This window comes from Panthera tigris, chromosome E2 (genome assembly GCF_018350195.1).
Source record: "Panthera tigris isolate Pti1 chromosome E2, P.tigris_Pti1_mat1.1, whole genome shotgun sequence".
Classification (NCBI taxonomy): domain Eukaryota; kingdom Metazoa; phylum Chordata; class Mammalia; order Carnivora; family Felidae; genus Panthera; species Panthera tigris.
The window spans coordinates 51106755-51126969 of record NC_056674.1 but is presented as its reverse complement, the minus strand read 5'-3'; the positions used below and the strand labels follow the sequence as shown (position 1 = coordinate 51126969).

Below are 20215 nucleotides of genomic sequence, written 5' to 3'. Positions count from 1 at the left end.
TTTTTGATTGCTGAGTAATACTCCATTATACATATATACCACAACTTCTTTATCCATTCATCTGTCGATTGCCATTTGGGCTCTTTCCATACTTTGGCTATTGTTGATAGTGCTGCTATAAACATGGGGGTGCAAGTGTCCCTTCGAAACAGCACACCTGTATCCCTTGGATAAATGCCTACTAGTGCAATTGCTGGGTCATAGGGTAGTTCTGTTTTTAGTTTTTTGAGGCACCTCCATACTGTTTTCCAGAGTGGCTGCACCAGCTTGCATTGCCACCAACAATGCAAAAGAGATCCTCTCTCTCCACATCCTTGCCAACATCTGTTGTTGCCTGAGTTGTTAATGTGAACCATTCTGACAGGTGTGAGGTGGTATATGGGTGGTTTTGATTTGTATTTCCCTGATGATGAGTGATGTTGAGCATTTTTTCATGTGTCGGTTGGCCATCGGGATATCTTCCTTGGAGAAGTGGCTCTTCATGTCTTTGGCCCATTTCTTCACTGGATTATTTGTTTTTTGTGTGTTGAGTTCGATAAGTTCTTTATAGATTTTGGATACTAACCTTTTATCTGATATGTCGTTTGCAAATATCTTCTCCCATTCTGTCGGGTTGCCTTTTAGTTTTGCTGATTGTTTCCTTCGCTGTGCAGAAGCTTTTTATTTGGTAAGGTCCCAATAGTTCATTTTTGCTTTTGTTTCCCTTGCCTCCGGAGACATGTTGAGTATTTACCTGCCATTTCCTTCTTGCCTTTGTTCCCCAGATCACTATGGAGGGGAGGGTGATGTTAGGGCTCCAGGAAACTGAGTCTATCGGTTTCTGGAGATTAGGCTACTGATAAGGTTGACTTTTTCTCATAATTTACTAAGATATTTGTAAACACATGGAGACTCATGTCCTTCATGACTGTGATCTGTATCATTTAACCATTTGTTTTCTTTCCTTTCCTTTATTCTTGGACAGCTGGGAGTGTCCGAGGAATATCACACATATCCCACCTAGGGTCGGGGGAGAGGGGATTGTTAGCGTTTGCTTTGCCCTCAGATTGCCTTATGCTCTCTCATCAATGGGGTCTGACCCACGAACCTAGAAAAGTAACAGGAAAATTATTTTTCTGTCCCTATAAGGCCAGTGCTGGCTTTCCTACTTAAGTGCCTTAGCCTTGGCTTCGTCCTCTCTAAAATGGGGGTAATAACATTGTAATTGCTAATGGTACATGTAAAATAGATAAGTCGTGTCACTTGCTTAGTACAGTGCCCACACACAGAAAGTAGCCAATAAAGTTACTGAAAATCACCATGTAAAAAAAGAGATGCATGGAATCATTAATGTTTTCTGTGTGTTTGGTTTTTAGTCAGGTCTAATAAGGACCCGAAAAAATGAATTCCTCATCTCCCCGTTACCTCAGCTGCTGGCCCAGGAACATAACTACAGTGCACCTGCAGGGCATCATCCTCACGTACTGTACAAAAGGACGGCTGAGGAGAAGATCCAGCGTTGCCATGGCTACCTAGGCTCCAGCGGGCATCATCCTGGTCACCCCCCAACTCACATGCCCCACACATCTCGGAGTCAAGAAAGAGAGCATCACCACCCAAGGTTGCAAAAGCAGCATTTTTGTGGACGACGCAAGAAATGTATGTAAGGAAACTTTTTCTTACTCTGTTCTTATGTGGGCCCTCCATAGTCTTTCTTGAGTGCCATTGGGTATGTTGATTTTGCAGGTTAAAATGGGGCTACCCTAAGCATCCCCTGAAATTAGTCTTAGAGATGGACCAATATTCATCTGTGTCAGGCAAAAGCTGGGTGATCAGTTCTTAATTCTTCTAGATTAAACTAGGAAAGATTTTTGTTTTTTTAAGTTGAGTTTGAGAGAGAGAGAGTATAAGTGAGGGAGGGACAGATGGAGAACAGAGAGAGAGAATCCCAAGCAGGTTCTGCACTGCCAGTGAGGAGCCTGATGCAGGGCTTGAACCCATGAGCCGTGAGATCATGACCTGAGCCGAAATCAAGAGCTGGACGTTCAATTGACTGAGCCACCCAGGTGCCCCACTAGGAAAGACTTTGATAAGTTTTTGTTTGTTTTTGTTTAGCATCTCCTACTTTTTAGTTATGGGTTCCCATATCATCTTAGTTTCTCTGCTCATGAGAAAAGTAGCCAGTCTTCCAGTGATGATGTGGTTGGGTGTTTGTTCTTTTTGAGGTCTTGAAACATAGCTTCGTGAGATATGAGAACATTGGCACCTCAGTAGATGTGACAGTGAGATACAGCGACCCTTGGGCATGGTTTATGACCTGGGCACAACCTTTTGCATTTTGTAGACAAGCGGTGTCTAATAGAAATACAATGTCAGCCCCAAAAGTAGTTTTAAATGTCCTAATGCCATGTTTTAAAAAAAAAATTGAAGATTGGTGGATGAATTTTAATATTGTATCTTATTTAACCCGATATATTACAAAATATCTCAACATGTAATCAATATCAAGTTATTATCTGGTAATTTACATGATGTTTTGGGAATCTAGTATTTAACCCTTAGAGCACAATTTCAATTTAGACAATAAGTTTTCCTCAGGCGTACTTAATCTGTATTTGGATTTCATAACATTTAAGGTTGGAAAAGTAGAGTTAGATATTCAAGTAGTTCCAAACATACTTGTTTCTCTAGAACTGCATCAAGTGTTGCTTTCTTAATTTAAATTGAAATTAATTCAAATTCAGATTAAAAGTTCAGTTTCTCCAGTGGCGTCAGACACATTTCCAAGGCTCAGTAGCCACGAGTCGCAGAGGAGTACTGAGTTGGATAGAGAAGTTGGATAGAAGTTGGATGGTTCCACCCAAGGAGAAGAGGAACTACTAACCCTGAGCTCTTGATGGGGAGCAATAGTGAAATATCGTGTCTCTACCATTTTAGTTGGTCTTTGGGGTTTGGGGTATTAACAGAAATATCCTCTTTAGGGAACACCTATTTGGCATGGATTTGAAATAATAGTGGTATTCCTAATAGTGGTGATATTCGTAGTGACACTGATACGTGTTTGATAGATATCAAAGCTAATTTTTAGAGCAGGCTTAGGACTGGTATTATGGATATTATGTTCTTTTCATTGATGAGGAAACTGAGACTCAGGGTCACTTATCAAAGTGCCTGACCTGAGGTTTTATATCTAATTCTAAATAATTTGATCTTTTCATTCCGTGGAGAGCTATTATGACCATTATAATGACGGTACCACTTGTTAAAGTATGAAAGTAACTCCATGTTAGTATTACATTTTTAAATGTCCTGTTCCCTCCCAGCAACCCTTGGACTTGTCACTCTCCATTAACTAAAGGGATCATGTCTGCCCCACATCCTGAGACTTCCAGGTCTCTTCTCAAAGGCCATGGCCACCATAAAGGTGGTACCTGCACTTTACCTGTTACAAACTAGTTGATATCATTTTAAATTTCACCTCAGACTATGCTATTTCCCCAATAAGTAACTCAATATTAGGTCAAGGAGTCCTTATTGACTCCTTAAAGTTTGTATTGATGAGACAGGGGTATTAGACACGGATAATGTCCTATTGGACATATATTTCTAAATTTTATTTAGAAAGTATATGAGGTGTTAGGAATTCAGATGCAAAGGATAATGTCTACTTCTGCAGTGTTTTATTAGTAAAATAAAATGAGCATTATCTGTTTTTAAAGACTCTTTTGATAAAATTGATTTTTCTTGATCTGTACCAACTAGATTTGTAGATTGGTTGTGTATTTTTTTTTAACTCATTGAGTATTTTTGACTTATTGAGTCCATCCATCCACCAACTTCTACTGAATGAACCTTTCTTCACAAACTAAGGGCAAAGCCCCGGGACAAGCACCAAAGACATTATTTATCAGATCAGTCAAGTGTTGGTTACCTAGACTCTCTCCTCCCCTTGTTGAGATTTCTGTCTATCTCATGCAGATGTTCTCTACTGATAATCCCTTCCAAATGCTCTTCTGTTCATTGTAGATGCCCCTAAGCCTCCCACGGAGGACACCTATCTCAGGTTTGATGAATACGGGAGTACAGGGCGACCTAGAAGATCAGCTGGAAAGTCACAAAAGGGCCTAAATGTGGAAACCCTTGTAGTAGCAGACAAGAAAATGGTGGAAAAACATGGCAAGGCAAATGTCACCACGTACATTCTCACAGTCATGAACATGGTAAGGGAGTTTGTCAGGACTCCAGCCATTCTGGTTCTCCAAATCAGGCTAAAAATCATAGAATGTCCTTGTGTGATTGAATAGCAGATATAGCTACATTATTATATTGAAAAAAAAAATGAGTTTTGAGGAAATTGGCTTCATGTGTATATATATTTGGTAAAACTGAAGCCTCTATACTTACGAACATGTCTGATTGATACAGAGTTTGGGAAATTTTCAGATTTTGTTTATTTTTGTTTGATTTCAATTGTTCCAACAGGTTTCTAGCCTATTTAAAGATGGGACCATTGGAAGTGATATAAACATTGTTGTGGTGAGCCTCATTCTTCTGGAACAAGAACCTGTACGTGCCAAACTTCACTTATTTCTTAATTCATTCTGCCATTCAGGATATACTTATTGAATACCTACTATGTGCTGATCCACGAACTCGTCACTAGAAATTCAAGTTGGAAAATATGCTGACCCTGCCCTCAAAGAAAGTACAATCAAACAGGGTTGTGTACTTAACTAGAACATCACCAAATAATTACTTATCTGTAAATATATATGGTATATATGTATGTATACAATGACACATACGTATGATTGAATATGCTTGTGTAATATCAATATTAAATTATATATAAAAATACAAATATTTTGTAGGCTTCACAGGGAAGGTGCATTTGATAATAGCTTTAAGGGTTAGTTGGATTTTGGATCTTGGATATGCTAGGTAATTGCAGGTTGAGGTCAAAGCATATTTTGAAAATATACTGAGAGGGGCACCTGGGTGGCTCAGTCGGTTAAACGTCCGACTTCAGCTCAGGTCACGATCTCGCAGTCCGTGAGTTTGAGCCCCGGGTCGGGCTCTGGGCTGGTGGCTCAGAGCCTGGAGCCTGCTTCCGATTCTGTGTCTCCCTCTTTCTCTGCCCCTCCCCCGTTCATGCTCTGTCTCTCTCTGTCTCAAAAATAAATAAAACGTTAAAAAAAAATTAAAAAAAAAAAAGAAAATACACTGAGAATAAGTCACCAGAAAATTCTTACAGTAAACCTACTGTCTCCCCAGCACCATCTCAGGTACCACAGAGAATAAATAAGGAATATTTAGCTGCCCTTGAATTGATTACCTTGAGGTGCAGGACACAGGTATGGGGTAAATTATAAAACCAGACCATATAATAACGTGTTAATTGCATGGCTCCCACTGCTTTGTAGTGTTTTGATGCTGAAACTGTATTTTTCTGAGATGGGGATTACCACTCAAACCATTTTTTAAGTCCCCTGTGGCTTCTCCTCTTCATGTGTAACCCCAGTAATTAATGTACAAAGCAAGGAGTCGGAGACAAGACGAAAATTAATCTAATGGTCCAGGTGTGTAGAGCTGCAGAGGTTAACAACCTGTCACATTGCTCTTGGAATTTTAGAAAGGTAGAAAGGAGGGTGTGTGTTGTTGAGAGACACTCGTGTCTTTAACCTACCACTTATACTTCGCCCAAGGACATTGAAGCCAGAGGCATCCTAATTCACAGATAATTAAAGACCTAGTCTAAAAACCCTCCACTTGACCCAAGTCAATAGTTGTAAGGACAGATTTTGGTAAATAATTATGTTAAGGCTAGGTCCTGTCTTACCCCCTCAGAATCTTATAACTGTTTGTTTCTACATCCGTTCAGTGAGCTTTTGTTTTATTGACTGATGGATGGATTGATTTTAATCTATGATGTGCCAAGCCCTTCGCTGGAAATTCTGACGTAGGCGTGAATAAGCTGTGATCACTACCTTCCTCATGCTCTATTGAAGAGAGCGTTGAACTTTATCACCATTAACTTATAATTAGGTTATAAGTTATAATCTAACTTATATAAAATATATATAATAATCTAACTATATATATAACATATATATAATCTAACTGTTATAAAAAGCTGTAATAGTTGTGTAAAGGTGATATTAGCATGAAATGAACATAGAGATTCCTAACTGATGTCAGGTTATTTGATTTTTTTGTAGATAGAGAATTGGTCATAAAGTATACTACTAAAACTCTGTAGTGGCTTGAAATGTTGTGAGCATTTACCTGAATAGCTTTAGGGTTGTTTTTTTTTTTAACTTCTGTCTCCAACCTTGGCTCAAGTATTTTCCTCTACTGACCTTTCTCCCCAGAAGCATGATGTCTCTGTGTTTGCCTGTACAAATGGAATGATTCAACGTTCTTGCCTCTGAGACACATTCATGCTCTGATTTGTGTGGGTTTCCCATAGGGAGGATTATTGATCAACCATCATGCAGACCAGTCTCTGAATAGTTTCTGTCAATGGCAGTCCGCCCTCACTGGAAAGAATGGCAAGAGGCATGACCATGCCATCCTCCTCACGGGATTTGACATTTGTTCCTGGAAGAATGAACCATGTGACACTCTAGGTATGGTATGAATGGATGCTTCACTCACACCTGCGAAAACAGTAAGGAAACTTTCTACTGGCTGGGTAGCCCTTAGGACCCTTAATAAGGAGACTTAATATTTAAATGGCAGACTATGTTTACTGTACCATCTGGTGAATGTTGTTCTATTCAACCGAAGTCAGGGTAGAATGGTGAGCTCGTTTCCTTTATTTGTTTTGTATTTTTCTTTATTAACTCTGTTGATGGCCATTGAGATAAATGGTTTAACTAGCCTAGTTGTGGTTTATTCTCTAAGCATCGTGACTGCAGAACTGGGTATCTGAAGAGAATTTGTTCTTCATGGTACATAGCTCTGCCCCTAGTTAGCAGTCCATCCTTTAGAAAGTTACACATCCTTTAGGAAGGGACACATCTTTTCTATATTTGCACTAGACACTGAGTAAGGACTATATCTTCTACATCTCTCCTGTATTTTCTAGTATATTCCATTGCATACAGTGGGAACTCCCCAGTTATTTTTAATGGATCGATGATCATCTAGATCATTGTGATGGTGGTGATGGTGATGATAGGCTGGGTTTCTCGCATCATCTCACGGACCTCATAGCAGCAAGGTGGGTGCAGTTGACCCACAAGTGTGCACGTAACACTAACTGGGTACATAGCCTATACTGGGTACATAGCCATGAGCCTGTTCTACTGCTTATGAGGACCCAGAACTGGGAAGAAAGACATTTAACACCACAGTGTGGTTCCAGATAGAATCAAGCCCTGGCTGGAATGATTTTTTAGCTGTTGTTGGCAGGAAATCGTTTTTGAAAACAGAAGCATTTTTCACATTATAGAGAACAGGAGAATAATGCACTTAATCTGTTGACATTGTTCAGGCCTTTTTGTGCTACCTGCTTCAGAAAAAGACCAGGACGTATGTTGTCCTAGAAAATATACCTTGAGCTTTGATGCTAATGCCACTGTTAAGTGGATGTTTTGTATTGGGTTAGCTATGATTTTAAAGGTTGCTCTGACCCAAATAACAAACTTAGATAAGGCATGTAAATGTTCAGTAGCTTACTATTCTATATATGAAATAGAAATGATAATATTCATACCTCACAGGGTTATGAGGAGGATCCGTTGATGACAATATCTTTTAAGAGGAAGGAAAATATTGAATACTGAATTTATCTATCTGGGCAGGACAGAGAGCCGTATGCCTCTAGTTAGTTTCCTGCAAAAAAATTTAAGTACATTAATCACTTAAACTAAAATTAATTACATTAATCAATTAAACTAAAACTGTGTAGAACACTTCGAAGCCATACGACATGATCGGGTGTCTGTATATGGTCCCTTTGGACTAACATTTGAAAATGTTCTCTCTTTAGGGTTTGCCCCCATCAGTGGAATGTGCAGTAAGTACCGAAGTTGTACCATCAATGAGGACACAGGGCTTGGCCTGGCCTTCACCATTGCTCATGAGTCAGGGCACAAGTAAGTGACCCCTTGATTCACCACTTTATATGAGGACTGGTTGGGCAATTCATTGGCATTCCTCTAGAATGGTAGAATAGGTAGGATAAATCTAGGGTACAGCTTAGGCTAGTACTGGACCACGGGCCCCCGGGTGGATCAGTCAGTTAAAGGTCTGATTTCAGCTCAGGTCATGATCTTGCGGCTCGTGGCTTTGAGCCCCACATCAGGCTCTGTGCTGACAGCTCACAGCCTGGAGCCTGCTTCAGATTTTGTGTCTTTCTCTTTGTCCCTCCCCTGCTTGAGCTCTCTGTCTCTCTCTCTCAAAAATAAACAAACATTAAAAAAATACAAAAATACAAAAAGAATTGTACCGGGCCATAAGGAGAGCTCAATAAAGGCCAGTCATTGTTGACGTGGCTCTTTTCAAACAACATTTCGTGGCGGCACAGAATTACGTTGTGGGCATAAATGGACTAGTCCTCTAATGGCTCCTCTGGTCTTTTAGGAATTTCTTCCATGTTTTTCTGCAGTGAAGATACCTTTAGTTCATTACGCCAAGGAAATAATCATGGAGATACATACATTTCCAGACTGTAACAGCATGATAATTGTTCAAAGACTTGTGATGCACACACCAGATATTCTTGTAGTCGGTGTCACTGCATGTACTTAATATTCTTTTCGTTGGTGTTAGTAAATCTTTCTTTCGTGAGACTAGAGTTCAAAATGAGAAACCTAAGAGTCATGAGCTGAATTTACAAGGCATCTGGTGCCAGTGCAGTTCTACAGAGAATTTTCAAACATTGCTTGAACAGTAGCATCCACATTGGAATAAGCACACTGCTTTACAAGATGACTATTTCAAAGGGCATGCTCTTTGGAGTTTGAGTTTAGGAGTGTTTGCGTGTGTGTCTCATACTCACCATTTATATTGAATGCTCATTTTCAGAGCATTGATTAATTTCTGACTTAAAAATAAAAGCAGGGGCACCTAGGTAGCTTAGTTGGTTAAGCATCTGATTTTGGTTCAGGTCATGATCTCTCAGTCTGTGAGTTACAGCCCCGTGTCAGGCTCTGTACTGATAGCCTGGAGCCTGCTTGGAATTCTGGTTCTCCTTCTCTTTCTTCCCCTTCTCCACTTATGCTCGGTCTCTCTCTCAAAATAATAAATGTTAAAAAATTTTTTTTAAATGTTTATTTTTGAGACAGAGAGAGAGCATGAACAAGGGAGGGTCAGAGAGAGGGAGATACAGAATCTGAAGCAGGCTCCAGGCTCCGAACTGTCAGCACAGAGCCTGATGCGGGGCTCAAACTTACGGACTGTGAGATCAGGACCTGAGCCGAAGCTGATGCTCAACCGACTGAGCCACCCAGGTGCCCCCCCCCAAAATCTTTTTTAATTAAAGCAAAAATTACCTACTTCACGGCTATACTTTATATTCAAATATTTTGGTGCTAGTGTCTCCTCTGAGCATATTATGTTGAAAATTTGAATCCTGACCGTTCCCATTACCCAATGGCTTCCCAACATTTTATGTATGTGTGCAACCACATTCTTCGCAAGATATGAATGAACCCATTTTACTGTGAACAGAGGTGCAAAAATGCCTGGTAGGCACAAGGCCTCTTTGTACAGAGCAGGAAATAAATAGGAATGTCAAACATAGGTCTGAATTTGTTTCTGCTCCTATCTCCTCCTGACCCTGAACTTCCTTACCCCAGTTTCACAATTGGTGGCAAGAAAACAATTTGGTGTTGGAAATAAAAGAATTAGATTCTCCCATCATTTTAGTGTAGCTTCGACATCTTGACCAAAAGTTTCTCGTCCTTACACTAAAGCAGACATACCGTTCTTTGGTTTTGTCCAAGGCACAATAGAACAAAGCCCTTAGCATTCTTTAGACTTTGCTACATGAACTTTACAGCACTGCAGTTAACATTGGTTTGAACCGCGTACAGGTCTACTTAGATGTGGACTCTTGTCAATAAATACAGTACAGTACTGTAAATATATTTTCCTTATGACTTTTTTTAGTAGCATTTTCTTTTCTCTTACTTGATTGTAAGACTACAGTATATAATACGTCTCCCATACGTGTTAATTGGCCTTAAGTTATTGATAAGGCTTCCAGTCAGCGGCACGCTCTTGGTAGGTAAGTTTGGGGGCAGGTGGAAGTTACACTGGAATTTTCAGTTGAGGTGGGGAGGGTCAGTGCCCTTAACCCCTCTGTTGCTCAAAGGTCAATTATGCATAGTAACTCATTTTGGTTTTTTCTTGCAGAAGAAAGATAATTCTCTCACTTGGGTTCATTGGATGTCAATGCGTCTTCTTCCTTTGATTATAATTTGGTAAATGGGTCACAGAAAGCTTTTTGTTTTTGTTTCGTCCATTTGTTTCAGCTTCGGCATGATTCACGATGGGGAAGGCAATCCCTGTAGGAAGGCTGAAGGCAATATCATGTCTCCCACACTGACAGGAAACAATGGGGTGTTTTCCTGGTCTTCGTGCAGCCGGCAGTATCTCAAGAAATTCCTTAGGTACGACAAAGTAAAGCCAGGGGTCTTCCCGGGTTGGAGTGGTGACAGAAAACAGCGCTCAACAGGTGTTTAAAATAAATACTCGAGATGATGATGATGGTGGTGGTGGTGGCGATATGGTCATCATTATTGCCGTTGAAAAAATACATTGAAGGTCTAATACTGTGCTAAGTGCTCTGCACATGTTGTCTTATTCTGTCCTCATAGCAATCCTGTTAGGATCCCCATTCTCCAATTAAGGAAATGGAGTCCTAGAGAGGCTAATTGTGTTGTTTAACATCCTATAGCTGGTAGGGTGTGGACGTAAAACCCACACCGAGGTCTGCTCTGATTCCAAGATCTATGCTTATAACTATCTCCCTTTTATGACCTCCAGAGGTTGCTAGATACACATTTTACTGTGACTAATTATTTTAATGTGATCAGCTTGATCATAATAGTATTACACGTGTTAAAGCAGTGTGCATGTTTTACAATGAGTGGAATATTGGCTTGCTTAGCTATTTTGCTTGAAATGGCCATGAGCTAGCTGTATGTCCAAAAGCCACCCAAAGGAGGTGATAGTCATATAAAATCTCTTTGATAATTCAAAATTCCTACATGGCATTAGTAAAATGGGAGTTAGGAAGGTAGCACTATGTGATTCATATTACATGACCCAAAGGTGGAACTCTTCGAAGTTTCCTTTAATTTTGTTCAGCAATAATGTATATTTGACCTTTGTCATTAGGATAGCCTTCTAGTTGTTGTTACATATCTCATCATGCTATGTTGACTCACAAGAACACTCAGGTTCTAATCCCATTTCCCTTTGACCAAATGTTAGGGAAACGAACAAGGTTTCTTTGGGAATTGACAATACTGATACTCTTTTTTTAAACCTATACTATTACACACTATTTGCAAGTGTTTATGGAATTTGTGATACACAACAGGCAAAGCTGATTAAATGTAAAGATGTCTAGCCAAACGACGTCCTAAAGAACAGGAAAAATTTGACAGGCCTTTTGCCAATGATAAGTTTTATCAAATGGAAGATTTTCTTATTAGTTTTAAGTTTATAATTTGGGGCTTCACATCATCTTTTCTCTCATGGGAGAGTGGAATCAATGAATATTAATCAAGGCCAACTTAATACAGATTGAATTTCTGTCATTCATATGATATTGTTAAATGTTGGTGATGATGATAACAGCTGACTCGAAATGCTTACTCTGCCGGGTTAAGCACATTGTCAGTAATGGCGTATGTCACAGTTGTGCTTTGGTCTCATGGTTGACTTGGATTCCCATCTGTCCGCCTCCAAGGTCATACTGAACCACCATGCTGTTTGATATCATAGTTTAACTGATATCGTAGTTTAACCACTTAAGTTGAGTGGCGGGAAGGTGGTTTTTTTTAAACAATATCCATGCCATCAACGTTGATTTTTTTTTTTTTTTTAACACATCCCAGTTGAGCACACTTGGGGGAATTGTTCTGCTTAGTGCCCCAATTCTTTCTCTCGATGCTTACAAAAACCTCGTAAAGATTATTTGAGGTAAAGTACATCTTGACCACTGCCCCATTATTGAGATATATATATATATATATATATATAAAAACACAGCCCGACGTTCAACTCCGTGAAGATAGACACTGTCTCTGTCTAGTTTATTCTGTACCTTTAGCGTTTAACCTAATGTTCACCACACAGTAGGCACCCAATAAAAACTTGTTGAATGTTGTTGAATGAGATTGTTGGGGAGAGTTTTCAAATATATGCATCTTTGCCATCTAGCAGGCCAAATCAAATCACTTGGACAGCTATAATTCCTTTACCAGGTGAAACCTTCCATAGCTGTGTAAATTCCATCTTAGACAGGACAGGACTCACACCCTGGAAAAAATAAACATTTTAACTTTAAGTATGACCTATATGTTTAGCCATGTTCTATGTTTCTTTGCATGAATGCACTGAGAGGTGTACTGTTTTTTGTGGAAAGATCACAGGTAAACACAGGAGTTAACAAGGATTTTTTTTTTTCCTGCAGCACACCGCAGGCTGGGTGCCTGGTGGACGAGCCCAAGCAAACAGGACAGTATAAATATCCAGACAAACTACCAGGACAGATTTATGATGCCGACACACAGTGCAAGTGGCAATTTGGAGCAAAAGCCAAGTTATGTAGCCTTGGTTTTGTGAAGGTATGTTTGCTTGTGATTTCAACCTCACGTTAAGATTCTGCAATGTGTCTGTGCCCCTAGCAGAAGTATAAACATTTGGTTTGCAAGGCCAAGGGTTAGAGTCTGGGTTATCTCTAAAATGTCAGCTTCTTGGCATGATAATTAAGTGGCAGTTTTACTGTCGATGAATTGTCCAGGCTTATCCCCTGTAGACCATGCCTGGTTTAAATACCTTCTGACTGCATCCTGGGAAGAAAATTACTCCTGTGCAGATGAGGGTTTTATCACAAGTAGTAAATCTGGGTACAATAACGTTTACCTACCTCTTATCATTCTGTTTCTTATTGCTGTGTTCATTTCCCTTAAATGTGATACATTTAAAATCATCACCACCTGAAAATAGATACATATGCCTCTATGGAATGTGAAAACTGTTAGCAGCCAACTTTTTCGCGTGTTAGGTCTTCCCTTCCACGTGACGAGAAACATAGATGGGAAAACCAAAAGTCCAGGATGTAGAAATGGGAGACACATTGGAACACTTGCTCAGGAACTCTAGCACTGACAATCTCAACATCAATACAAAGTAGAATCAGTTTTAAGGTTTTTCCCCTAGTATCCAAAGAGAAGCATGGAGGGGCACCTGAGTGGCTCAGTCGGTTAAGCTGCAGCCTCTTGATTTCAGCTCAGGTCATGATCTCATGATTCGTGCCATCGAGCCCCACATAGGGCTCCATGCTGACAGCTCACGGAGCCTGCTTCTGATTCTCTCTCTCCCTCTCTCTCTGCCCCTCCCGTGCTCACACTTACTTGTCACGGACTATGAGTCTGGAGTTCTCTCTTGTCCAGCAAGAGAGCAGGTGCAGAATTGAATACGAGAGAGGCTAATGTCTGGGAGGAGACAAGAGCCCCAAGCAGGGGTTTCATGTCCATAGTTATTGAGCTCACAAGATATTACCTTCATCATGAATGTGAAGAAAACAAGATCTTACACACGTGAAATGTCGAGAAAACAATCAGACAGTAATCATTAGCTTTTGTAAGAAGCAAAGGGTCTGGGAGACCAGTGAGTTTGTGATCAAGGTACATTGGCACCAGATGGAAAGTAATTTCCTGCAGGTGATATGACAAGTTACTCGTGATCCCATTACAATATCTCGCTAGGTAATCTTGGGCATTTTTGCCCTGTGGTGGCGGCTTTCTGCCCTAAGCTTTTTTCTAACTTATTTATGTAAGTAGAATCTATTTCCCCATACTTGCTCTCTCTCCAAACGAATAAATAAACTTAAAAAATTCTTAAAAAAAAGAAAGAACAAACAGAAGCATGGAAATCCTAGGTATCTGGAAATAGGGAAATGACAAAGATTTATAGCTCCTTTTCCGTGCCGTCTTCCTATCCCCTGCCCTTTCCATCGCTCCTCTTTTCTTCTCCCTCTTCTGTGGCCACCATCCCTTCCAGCAATTGCCTCCGGAGCCTCTGCTCCACATATGGCATTCTACTTTGAGACTTCTTTTATTTTTCCTCAGTCTTCACAAAGACCTTTTGAAATGAGACTTATCTTTTTTTTTTTTTTTTTAACATGGAGCTCAGGGAATGTGTATTCCATGTGCCCCAACCCTCAAAACTTTTAAACAAGGCACAGCATTCACACTAATGTCACGCTTCCTTCTCCCGAGTTAATATCAGTGTTTCCTCAGCTTCAGTCATTGACAGCGACATTCAGTGATTAATAATCGCCTTTATTCGTGGTGGTGTATCTCTGTATTATTACGCATGTGTTGCTTTTCTAATAAATCATCTCACACCCAAATCTCTAAGTCCAGTCCTAAAAAAGTAACCACTGAATCACAGGTTTGATAGGAGATTACTTATTTTTCTAATGCTCTTTAAATGCGTAATTGTTAGAAAAGTTTATCCACCCATCGTCCACAATATTTTTGGCGTATCCTCCATGGTCCATGGGGCTTACTTTGCCAAATGCCGATGTATCCTGTGCGCATTAATAAATTTACGACTGCAGGGGCACCTAGGTGGCTCAGTCAGTTGAACGTCTGAGGTCATGACGTTGGCTCAGGTCATGATCTCACTCTTCTGAGTTGGAGCCTCACATCGGGCTCTGTGCTGACAGCTCAGAGCCTGGAGCCTGCTTTGGATTCTGTCTCCGTCTCTCTCTGGCCCTCCCCTGTTTATGCACTGTCTCTCTCTCTCCCGCTCTCTCTTTCTCTTTCAAATATAAATAAACATTAAAGAATAAATAGATAAATTTATAACGGTCTCTAATTGCCTGTTAAGTCGATGTGTTTGGCAGGAGTTGATAGATGTTCATCCTGTTGACAAAGTTTGTCTGACTCTCCTTTCACTTCATTCTTAAAGGTTTCGCGAGCTTACCCCCATTCATTAATCACACGTTTATTAAACACTTACTATGCAGCGAATGCGCAATTGGTAACGAGTTTGATTTTCTTTGCAAACATAAAGGAAGTTTTAAAAATGACTACCATTCCTTCAAGATCCTACATTCAGCAAACATTTGTGGGGTGCCTGTTCTCTGTCAGAGAGTGTGCAGCGCTTAAATAGCCATTCTTCATTTACAGATATTTTTCTGGAACTGTACCATAGTTTTCAGAGAGACAGCACCTCAGTGGGATGGTCTTCCTCGGGAACCGGGGCAAAGGGAAATGGAAACTGCAAACTAAAAGTCTGAATTTAATGAGGAAGGCGGAGGGGCTCAGTGAGTTAAGTGTCTGACTCTGGATTTTGACTCAGGTCATGATCTCACGGTTAGTGGGTTCGAGCCCTGTGTCAGGCTCTGCACTGACAGTGCAGAACCTGCTTGGAATTCTGTCACCCTCTTTCTCTGCCCCTCCCCTGCTCTCTCTTTCTCTCTTTCTTAAAATAAACATTTAAAAATATATATATTTTTTAAATGAGGAAGTCACAGAGATGGGAATGCCCAGGGGGTAGAGATTTGCTTACGGGAGCAATTTGGGAAGACCAGGAGGTAAGACTGTTCGTGAATGCTGAATGTTTTCCCCCCACAGCCTAGGGGGCAAATACCTGCTTGTAACTTGAACCGTGGCATTACCTCTGAGAATCACAGATCTTTCCTGCCTCCCCTAAGTGGGTGGGGCTTCCAAAACAAGCAGATTTCCCATTTGTCCTGCTGGTCTGAACAGTTCAGACCCACATCTGGCAGCACAGAAGTAATGGCATTTTGTTTTCGGTGTCTTCAAGGTCCTGTCATTGCTTTCCCTTTCAGACCTATTCTTCTCACTGCCTTTTTAAAAAATCTTTATGCACCCCCCCCCCCCCGCCAGAAAGGCAGTTTTGCATCAGTTAGAAGCACACACGCTCAAAAAATTTCTCAAGTGTCTTTGGAACCGCATGCAATTATCAGCATCCCCTGGAACTTGTTAGAAGTGCGAATGCTCAGGTCTCATTCCAGTCCTGAAGCATAAGAAAGTGTGGGGGTAGGACCTGGCAACCTATGCCTGAACAGGGGCTCTTTGTGATTCTGATGCTTGCTCAGGGTTGAGAACTGCTGACTTAGGCAGTTGTCAGTTTCACACACACACACACACACACACACACACACACACACACACACACAAACCATCTGGCTTTTGGAGTTAGGTGGATCTGAAAGTTTAAAACCTTATTCGACCGTGTCCTAGAACCCGGGTCAAATGGCTTAACCTCCCTCAGCCTTTCTGTCCACATCTGTAAGGTGAGGATAGGGATAGTTCTTCCCTGGTAGTTGTGTGGGTGCATCTGTTGGTACAGCTAATCAGGGTTTTCTCGGCTTCCTTGTCTGAGCCTAGAGCTGGGTGTCTTTCTTACCTGTCTCATCTTCTGCCAGCCGTCTGTGTCTTCACGTCAAGCTTGATCTCTGTTCCCTTTCAAAGTGTTCAGGAAAATGAGTTGGTTAGATTGGGCTGGTGGGTCCACGTTATTTGGACAGACATAAGGGAGGGTCACCTCCACAGCAACTGGAGGGAACTCCCCTCCGGTTATTAAACACATATTAGCCGCTGACTGACAGCGAGGGAGTAGGTGCCGTCTGCCAGAATGCTCCAGGCGCCGGAAGAGACTCTGGTCAGCGCTTCCAATGTGGCTTATTTTACTAAGTTAGAAATGAGCAACCTGTACCCTGTATCTCAGCAGCCATCGGTCACTGTCACGTAGCAGGAGGTCCATTCATGTTCATTTACGGATGTACTGAGTGGGTTTGAAGCAGAATAGAAATGATAGGGAAGGTATGAATTCTAGTGAATATTTTTAGGCTCATCACCTCAGAGAACATTTCCTCTGAAAGAAGAGACATGTCAAATGTAGTAGGATGGGCATGCATTTCTGGTTTCAAGAATCGGACCTCATAATGCTCAAAGGTCGTCAAAAGGTGCAAAGTTGTAGAGAGTAAGTCCTGGAGATTCCATGTACATCATGGTGAGTATAGTGAATATTATAGTGCATATATGAAAGTTGACCAGAGAGCAGATCTTGTCTGTTCATCACACGAAAAGAAAAGAAAATTTTCCTCATCACAAGAAAATAAAATTGTAAAAATATATGGGGACAGATGGACTTATTAGTGGTCTTTTGTAATACGTACGAATATCGAATCATTATGTTGTACACCTAAAACTAATATGTTTAGTGTTACACATCCATTAGACTTCTAATGTAATGTAGAAAATGTTTAAAATTTTCCAATTTTATTTTAAAAATTATCGTGTAAAAAAAGAATTCGACATTGGGATGAAAGAATGGAAAAGAAAGAGAAACTCCCTAAGGGTCTAAATCTAAGTGTAATCAGTAAATTGTACCTGCTTTGTAATCTTATAAATTTCCTACATCAGGTTTCACATTTTACTAACTTCCCCCACGGACTTGGGGTTCAGCTATCTTCATGTCCTTGTATTTTTTTCAAGCCGTTTCTGCTTTCGTGTCTATAGGTCTTTGTGTATATGCCTCCCCGCCTAGCACGCTGCACGGCCACCCATGTGGCAAATACCTAATCATCTTCTACTGTTATCAAAGATTCCGGCACAAGCGTTACCTCCTATTTTCCCCAAGGAGACTGAAACATTCCTTTCCCCCGGCCTCCATCTGTGCCCTTTATGTCACCATCATAAACTTGTGATACTATGTTATAGCTGATGAGGTATATCTCTTGCCTCAGTGGATGGACAGTATCTGTAGGGCCCAGCATGTGCCCGCCATGTTGGCAGATACCCAGGAGTCATTTACTGAAATTGGAATGGCAATCAATGCTAACATTTCTTTAGTACTCCCATTTCCATAAAGTGGAGGATTATGCCTCTCTCCCCTTCTCATTCCTCCTCAAGAAAGCAGGAGTGGCTGACTTACCTGGGAGAAAAAGAGGAGTCAAGGAGGACTCTAGGACTTTTGGCTTGCGCAGTCAGAAGTACGGAGGGGTCATGTCATGAGCTGAAAGAGGCTGAACATGACTCAGGTTTGGGGGGAGAGATGGGGAATTCTGTTTCAGATGTGTTAAGGGCGTTATGAAATTTGATTCGCAAAGACCACTAACATTTTTAGCACATCAGGTTTCGCTTGAAGGGGCATCTTTCGGAATCTTTAGAATACAACGGGACAACACGGTCAACGATGACAGGACAGAGTATAGTATTGAGAGTCTCCTTAAAAATCACATCCAGGCAGCATGAGATCTTGGAGTCTCTGTGGTTAATTCTTTCTCCCTTAAATTATGACTTAAGTCTGGGGAATTATAGATAAGGAAAAGTTAGTTGAATATGCTGGGGAAAATAAAGAAGGAAGAGCAAGAAAAAAGTGCAAACTCCCATTTCTGTTTACTTTGAAGGGGAGCTTTCTCAGAGGGTTCTCAAGGTCGTCAAAGCATGTAGTTGGCTATAATTACGTTTGACTTATGTACTTCACCACAAAAGAAATAACATGTTCATACAGCCTGTCTGATTTCACTCTGGAATCCTGTGTTTTTGTGTTTTGCCTTATTTTCCTGGTCTTCTCCAGCTGCCCCTTTTTCTTAGCCCTGTGGCTTGGCATCGGGCTGTGGAATCTGGGTCGCCTTTGCTTCGGTCTGTCCCACGGTCGTTTCGGCGGTGGCCACATAGGCTAGGGGTGTGGGTTATGGCTTCCTGCTGGCTGTAAGGGGGAAAACAGTTTAATTCTGAAAGCCTCTCGGACTGTGGCTTTGTTTCAACGGTGACCTCCTATTTCTCCATTTTGATATGGACTCTTTTTCCACATTAAGTTGTTCCCTCAGGCCCGGGGTGACACATGTAAGGGCTCGCGGAGATGATGAAGTTGATTCACTCGTTGGCAGACTGCCTTATGCTTTCTACTAATGTCAGTGGCCAGGTCCCCTTCTGTGGGAAACATTGACATATCGTGTCTTATGAGCTGTTTTGAGATTTGAAAGTGGTATGTGTGGCACCTGCGTGGGGCTCCTGCTGGTGGTGTTCCCGAGCGGAGTCCCGAACACCCTTCCCTTCTCTTTTGCGGGGGGGAAGGATTTTTTTGGTCCACAAGATCAGGCTCCCTGCACAGATCTCTGGTTTCCCTCCATTTTCTTTCCTTGTTCTGTGGAAAACTTTTTGTGTGTGAAATAACGCCTAAGCGTGTCCTTGCCATATTTTCCAACCATGAAATCGATACGAGCTAGAATGCTTGGCGAATTGGGTGCCCGGTTAATTGACTCTTCAGGGTTACACCGAGTGACCGCAAAAATCATTTTGTTTCCTCCCTGGTGGTTCATGTTTTCCCCCAAATTGTATGCATTCACACTTCTATCCCAGTAAAAAGAATGTGGCAAACGAAATGGAATCATTCTGACATTTCATGATTTTGACATTCTATTAATGACATAATTCTGAAGAGCAACTTTAGCTGTTGGAGCTGGAAGGAATCTGGTTCCGTTGCCTTATTTCATAGGTAAGTAACTGAGGCCCAGAGAAGCTGAGAGCCTTCCAACCTCCATTAATGGCAAATCCAAGCCCAGAGTAGTGGTCAAGGACGCTGGCTGGAATCAGGCCAGTTGGAGTCTGGCCTTTGCCACTTACCAGCTGTGTGACTTGGCGGCTTTGAAATGTCAATAGCTCGTTCAGTTCCCTCATCTAAATTAGTTTATGTGCGGAATTCGTTTAGTGAGCATCACTAAATGGTGTTAGTATTAGTTTCCTATGACCGCTCTAATAACGTTCCATGAACTTAATGACTTAAAGCAACACACGTTTATTTTCTTACATTTCTGGAGGTGGACACACGGGGTAAGTGCCGCTGGGCTAAAATCAAGTGTCGGCAGGCTTGTGGCCCTCCTGCAAGCTCTAGAAGAGAAGCCATTTTCTTGCCTTCTCCAGCTTCTACAGGCCTCCTTCATTCCTTGGCTCAGCGGCCCCATCCTCCGCCTTCCAAGCAGCAACATCCACCTTGGCCCTCCTCACGC

At 41.3% G+C, this 20215-nt stretch overlaps 1 protein-coding gene across 1 annotated transcript in view; it reads left to right on the top strand.

Annotated features, from left to right (window-relative positions):
- ADAMTS18 (ADAM metallopeptidase with thrombospondin type 1 motif 18) overlaps positions 1–20215 on the top strand; it is a 140036-nt gene that overhangs the window by 61586 nt on the left and 58235 nt on the right. Inside the window, exons 4-10 of the mRNA XM_042968087.1 lie at positions 1356–1638; positions 4006–4199; positions 4462–4545; positions 6449–6608; positions 7976–8081; positions 10464–10601; positions 12635–12788. Coding sequence (XP_042824021.1) covers positions 1356–1638; positions 4006–4199; positions 4462–4545; positions 6449–6608; positions 7976–8081; positions 10464–10601; positions 12635–12788 — 1119 coding nt within the window. The remainder of the gene's footprint in view (positions 1–1355; positions 1639–4005; positions 4200–4461; positions 4546–6448; positions 6609–7975; positions 8082–10463; positions 10602–12634; positions 12789–20215) is intronic.